The sequence below is a fragment of the Vigna angularis genome, chromosome 6 (genome assembly GCF_016808095.1).
Source record: "Vigna angularis cultivar LongXiaoDou No.4 chromosome 6, ASM1680809v1, whole genome shotgun sequence".
Taxonomy (NCBI): Eukaryota; Viridiplantae; Streptophyta; class Magnoliopsida; order Fabales; family Fabaceae; genus Vigna; species Vigna angularis.
This window is the reverse complement of record NC_068975.1, coordinates 25850206-25856948: the sequence shown is the minus strand read 5'-3', so window position 1 is coordinate 25856948 and position 6743 is coordinate 25850206. Positions and strand designations below refer to the sequence as shown.

Genomic DNA, 6743 nt, shown 5'->3' with positions numbered 1-6743 from the left:
TGCATAGAATTGTGCGGAACCACGATGTATTGAATACTTGATTACATTTCCCATCATCATCATCATTATACTATTATAAGAAACACATATTGATGGTATATCCTCTAGTAATCACTCAAGCATGATGTGTGAGTAAATGTAATTGCATTCATGTCTTAGTTTAGGTCATTTGCATGCATAATTGCATTCATTGAAGGATTTAGTCATGGATTATCTTTGTTTCGGATCATACATTGGCATTTTGTGTTTTTATTGTAGATTGATGATTCTAAGTGCCAAAATCACAATTTGGGAAGAATTGATGTACAAGATACCAAGATGAAACCAGAGAGTTCAACAACCAAGCTGTGAACAGTCTCACAACCTGTGGAGTTACATGTGGATGTTGCTTCTAAATGGAGTTGCAAAACAGAAAGTTCAACAACCAAGCTGTGAACAGTCTCACAACCTGTGGAGTAATCTGTGGATTCACGTAAGAAAACAGAATTAAAGCAGAGAAGAACACAGGCAGAGTGGGGAGTTTTCCATGGGCTGTGAAAGTTTCCAGGAGCAGTTATTGATCTCTTTTATGACTGATTTAAAGAGATTAAATTAAAGGAAAATTGGAGGAAGTTAAGGAAAAGGAAAACCACTCTCCTAAAAAGGAGGAATTTGTGGAAATGATGGGAGAGGAATGAAAACACGTGGAAGGGGGAGACAAAAAGGGTATTCACGCACAACAAAAGGGGGCTCTTCTTCTTCGTCTTCTGCTTTGAGCTTTTGGCTGCAACTTTTTGCGGAACTTTTTGCTTTTTTGATTTTTCTTTTCCATTATGCAGAACTAAATTTCCTTTTGTTAGTGGATTGATGTAGTGCTTTGGATTATATTTTCTGAACCTTTTTCAATTGATGTTAAGTTCATTTTAATTATCCCAGTGTTCTATTTATGTTTTAATGTCTATTCTATGAGCAGTTTCACAGTTGGGAGATTGGGAATTGCTTGCGTTTATAATTAGAACAGATTAGATGCTGTCACAATTGGGAAATTGGGCAGGACTAATTAGTTTGAATTGAGATATGATTGTTCTTCATGATCTTGTTGAATTTGTAATTGGCCTAAGGGATTGGGGATTCAAATTCAAGGGATACGTTTGCCTACTAAGGGATTAGGGGTAAACAAGCTCTAAATAAACTCAAGTGGATAATTATAATTTACACATCGATTGAAAAGGGGAGGAAATTATATGAAAAGGTATGAAATCAATTCTCTAACATTGCTTATATCATTTGAATTTCCATCACTTGTTTATGTTCATCATTTCACTGGATAAATTTCATCACTCAAAATTAAGTAAGTTAGTAAACTGGTACTCAACTCATTCAATCCCAGATGACGATATTTTGTTACTACAATTACGATTGGTACACTTGCCAAACGTACATCAAGTTTCTGGCGCCGTTGCCAGGGACTGATTTTAGTTGATATTAGTGATCTAATTAGCTTAAGATTTGAGATGTTAATTGTTTTTAGTAATGTATAATTTTTGTGCAGTGTTTTTGTGTCTTTAAGTTGTTTATGCGAGGTACTGTTGCTCCGGAAGATTTACTTTTTGATTCAAAAATTGAACGCACAGCCAGACGCAACAGAAGTAGTGCAAGAAGAAGGAAGAAAGAAAGAAGAAAGGAACAAAGACAAATTGAACAAGAAGAGGAGACATTAACAATGGCAGAAGAACAACCTGTGAGAAGAACTCTGCGAGATTATTCAATGCCAAATCCTAACAGCTATCAAGGGAGCATTGTGAGACCTCCTATTCAAGCCAATAATTTTGAAATCAAGCCTGCCTTGTTACAAGTCATTCAACAGAATCAATTTGGAGGTGCAATTTCAGAAGATCCTAATTCTCACCTGGAGAATTTTCTGGCAATCTGTGATACTTTGAAGATTAATGGAGTTTCAGATGATGCAATTCGTTTGAGGCTTTTTCCCTTTTCTCTACGGGATAAAGCTAAAAACTGGCTGCAATCACAACCTCAAGGAAGTATTTCTACATGGGAGGAGATGGCTACAAAATTTGTAACAAAATACTTTCCTCCTTCCAAGTCAGCTAAAATGAGAAATGAGATCACCACCTTTGTGCAGCAAGAAACTGAATCCTTATATGAGGCATGGGAAAGATATAAGGAGCTAATGAGGAAATGTCCACATCATGCTCTACCTGAATGGTTGCAAGTGCAGATTTTCTATAATGGTCTTTCACCCTCTTTTAAGGCAATTTTGGATGCAGCAAGTGGAGGATCATTTAATCTGAAAACACCAGAGGAAGCTTTGGAGACTCTTGAATTAATGGCAAACAACACAGTGAATATGCAGTTTGATCGTCAGAATAAAAAAGCTAGAGTGTTGGAGGTTAATACTTTGGATGCTATCTTAGCCCAAAACAAGTTGTTAACACAGTAGATGAATGATTTGACTCAGAAGCTGGGAAATATGCAAGCAAATAATGTGAATACAAGATCTCCAGGGTGTGATTTTTGCGAAGGAATGCATCAAAATGGTGAATGTCAGGCCACTCACCAAGAGGTACAAGTAAATGCAGTGGGACAACAACAAAATCAATTTTCTACCAACTTTAATGCAAATTGGAGACCCCAACAAACGAGACCTTGGAGTAATCCAATCCAATCTAACCCGCCAAGGCCTCCATATCAATATCAAGCTCAACCCAGCAATCAAGGGAACAAGATGTCTACGTTGGAAAATGCATTAGAGAAGTTAACAATGCAAAATTCTACCTTTGTGGACCAGACTTCAAATTTCATGAATGAGACAAGGACTAATTTCAAGAACCAGGAAGCTTCAATCAGAAATTTGGAGAACCAGATTGGACAGCTTTCAAGACAACTCTCAGAGAGATCTCCTGGCACATTCCCTAGTGACACAATACCAAACCCAAGGGAACAAAGCAAGGCAATTCAATTGAGGAGTGGAAGAGTGTTAGAGAATGAAAAAAGGAGTGAGATGGAGAGAGAGAAAAAGAAAAGAGTTGATGAAATAGTAGAAGAGAGTGCTGAAAAAGAAATTTAGAGAAAATGTGAGGAGAAGGAAGAGGGAGAAAAAAATCAAGAGAGTGAGAAAAAGATGCGTGAGTATGTCCCTACAATTCCATTCCCTCAAAGGTTGAAGAAGCAAGAACAAGCCAAGCAATTTGCAAGATTTCTTGATGTTTTTAAGAAGCTCCACATTAATATTCCATTTGCTGAAGCATTAGAGCAAATGCCAAGTTATGCTAAATTCATGAAAGACTTGCTGTCAAAGAAAAGGAAGCTTCAAGAAGATGAAACAATTATGCTCACAGAGGAGTGCAGTGCAATAATTCAACAAAAATTGCCTCCAAAGTTGAAAGACCCAGGAAGCTTTGTCATTCCATGTGAGATTGGAAACATCACTGTGGGTAAAGCATTATGTGACCTTGGAGCAAGTATCAATTTGATGCCTTTGTCCATTTTTAAAAGGTTGGGTATTGGTGAAGTAAAGCCCACTATGATAACTTTACAATTGGCAGACTGATCAATGACTTATCCTTATGGAATTGTGGAAGATGTTCTAGTGAAGGTGGATAAATTCATTTTCCCAGCTGATTTTGTGGTTCTTGACATGGAAGAAGATGCTAAAGTCCCAATTATATTGGGAAGACCATTCTTAGCAACAGGAAGAGCATTGATAGATGTAGAACAAGGACAATTGATGTTAAGAGTGGCAGATGAAAAAGTCACATTTTCTATGACTGAAGCAGTGAAGCACAAACTTGACAGAGAGGACTGTTTCAAAGCTGAAATAATTGAGTCTCTTGTGTTGGAGGAGATAAATTTCCATGTAAAGCAGAATCCATTAGAGAGAACTCTACTGTCAGGAATGGAAGCAAAGGAGTTGAAAAGAGAAATTAATGATGAAGAGGTGGTGAAGTGTGCTCATCAATTGGAAGTGCTGAAGCCAATATTCAATTCCACTAGAGGAATAGAAGATTTACACAAGAGTGAAGATGGAGGAGTAGAAACGTCCAAGGTGGAATTGAAACAACTCTTTTCTCACCTTAAATACAGGTTCCTTGATGAGCAAAAGCGTAATCCAGTAATTGTGAGCAATGAACTTTCATATAGTGAAGAAGATAAACTTTTAAGGGTGTTGAGGGAGTATAAATCTGCCCTTGGGTGGAAAATTGATGATTTGCAAGGTATTAGTCCTACTGTGTGCATGCATAAAATTTATTTGGAAGAGGATTTCAAACCTGTGCGGCAACCACAAAGGAGGCTCAACCCGACTATGAAGGAAGTGGTAAGGAAAGAAGTAATTAAATTGCTAGATGCAGGAATTATCTACCCAATTTCTGATAGTGAGTGGGTAAGTCCTATTCATGTTGTACCCAAGAAAGGAGGAATGACAATGGTGATCAATGAAGCCAATGAGCTCATTCCTACAAGAAAAGTCACAGGGTGGCGGATGTGCATAGATTACCAAAGTCTGAATCAAGCCACAAGAAAGGACCATTTTCCACTTCCATTCATAGATCAAATGGTGGAAAAATTGGCAGGGCATGCATACTACTGCTTTCTAGATGGGTACTCGGGCTACAACCAAATAGCAGTAGCTCCTGAAGATCAAGAAAAGACAGCATTTACATGTCCCTATAGCGTCTTTGCTTATAGGAGGATGCCCTTCGGTCTCTGCAATGCGCCTGCAACATTTCAAAGGTGTATGTTTTCCATCTTTTCTGATTTGGTTGAAAATTGCATTGAGATCTTCATGGATGACTACGAGAAAATCACAATGGAATTCTTGAGTTCTGTGAAAGCGGAGATACTACAAGGAAAGGATTGTGAGGAAGGATTGATTGAATTTAGATTGCATAATTCTACTTACAGACTCACTCTAGTTGAGTTTAATGCAATCTTTGGTTTTCCAACTTGAGGTGCAAGGAAGTTTCCAAAACAATTTGACGCTGAGTCCTTTTGGTTTCAATTGTCTCAATCAAGCTCTTTTGTCTCATCTGATTCTAAGGAAGCAAATATTCAATACCCCTGTTTTAGATATGCTCACCGACTCATGGCTCATACGCTATTTGCTAGGGGTGAAAGTCATTTTGCAGTTAGAAAGTCAGAATTATTATTTTTGTGGGGTATGGTTAACGATGTTCCATTGGACTCAGGAGCTTGGTTGGCACGTCAGTTTCTCAAGGTAGGGAAAGCGTCATCTGGACAGATAGCAATTGGTGGGCTGATCACCATTATTGCTTTGCATCTCAACATTCCTTTGGAAAATGATAAGGCAATCTTAGGAAACTCCCGAATTGATTTGGAAATGTTAATCCATAATGAAATGCTGGTAAAAAGGGAAGATCATTATTGCTTAGTCATGAGTGCTATCATGGGCTTGCAACCTCAACCTCTTCCAAATCAAGAGTTCACTACAGTGCGGGGTAAAGATAGGTGGACCTTCTCTGCTTCTCAATGTCAAAGTACCCCTCATCATGATCCTGATCCGTCCTCTCACATACCTCCCATTCCTCGACCTTCTGCGGTTGACACTCTTGCTCATCTCCAGCAGTTAGTTACAGAACTCCAAGCCCAACAACTCAAGTATTATCAAGAGTTCATCCAATTTCGGGACACTCAGATTCTTCATCAGCAAAAGGTGGAACAACTCTTGCAAGACGTTCTCACCATGATCCACTCTAGTCATCACTAATTTTGTGAGTTTCATCCCCTGTACTTTTGACTTTCCATACATTAGGGACCATGTAAATATTTTGTATGCATGACATCTTACATTGTATCTTACATTGTTCGCATTTGCATGTTGCATCTAATGTTTCACTGGAAATGTATCATCTTAGCTCTGAGTTCTATGTTCTAAACAATGATATTTTCTAAGCACATGGTGAATATAGTTTTGATTGCTTGTTGGGAAACTTCACACACTACACAGGAGATTTGACACAGACACTTAAGGAAGATAATTTTTGAGGTACAAGAAAGAAAATATTTTCCGTTAGGTTTCTATGGTGACACTCACTGCACTTGGTTACTGGAGAATTGTCTGTCAAATTTTAAATAAAAACTAAAAAAAAAAAAAAAAAAACAAAACAAAAATATTGAGTGAATAATTTGACACCCCTTTGAGACTATATGTTACTGGGGAAGAGACACTCCTTTGAGACTGAGTGTGGCAAGTAAAAGACAAAATGAGTGGAAGATTCATGCTTAGTTGGCATGTAAGTGTTTTCTAAGTGAGGAACCTAATAGAAAATCTTTTTCAGGACACTTCAATGTCAAATATTATCTGCCTTAATGTCTTGTGTTATACCTCAATTCAGTAATTGCACTTAGTGTCCCAATAAGTTAGTCATTATGCTTGAAATTTTGTGAAGTATGGGTTTGAGGAATATCATTGTTTGAACTGAACTTGAAATGAGATGGTATGTTTCCATTTAGGTTTTATATCCTTCTATGTGCATAATCATTCTGTGTTAGTTGAATTCTCTTTGCTTGAGGACAAGCAAACGTCTAAGCATGGGGTATTTTGATGTGTGAGTAAATGTAATTGCATTCATGTCTTAGTTTAGGTCATTTGCATGCATAATTGCATTCATTAAAGGATTTAGTCATGGATTATCTTTGTTTCGGATCATACATTGGCATTTTGTGTTTTTATTGTAGATTGATGATTCTAAGTGCCAAAATCACAATTTGGGAAGAATTGATGT

At 37.5% G+C, this 6743-nt stretch overlaps 1 protein-coding gene and 1 non-coding gene across 2 annotated transcripts; one reads left to right on the top strand and one right to left on the bottom strand.

Moving 5' to 3' along the window:
• Nucleotides 1–2089: 2089 nt before the first annotated feature.
• On the bottom strand, nt 2090–2196 carry LOC128197621 (small nucleolar RNA R71). The gene has a single exon (XR_008250249.1). It is a non-coding gene; the product is annotated as a small nucleolar RNA R71 (small nucleolar RNA).
• A 1357-nt stretch (nt 2197–3553) lies between these two features.
• Nucleotides 3554–4948, top strand: LOC128197551 (uncharacterized). The gene has a single exon (XM_052879609.1). The coding sequence runs from the start codon at nt 3554–3556 to the stop codon at nt 4946–4948; it is 1395 nt and encodes a 464-aa protein (XP_052735569.1).
• The last annotated feature ends 1795 nt before the right edge of the window (nt 4949–6743 follow it).

What these genes read in the sequence shown, in the direction of transcription:
- LOC128197551 (XM_052879609.1), top strand. Translation starts at nt 3,554, where the DNA reads ATGACTTATCCTTATGGAATTGTGGAAGATGTTCTAGTGAAGGTGGAT.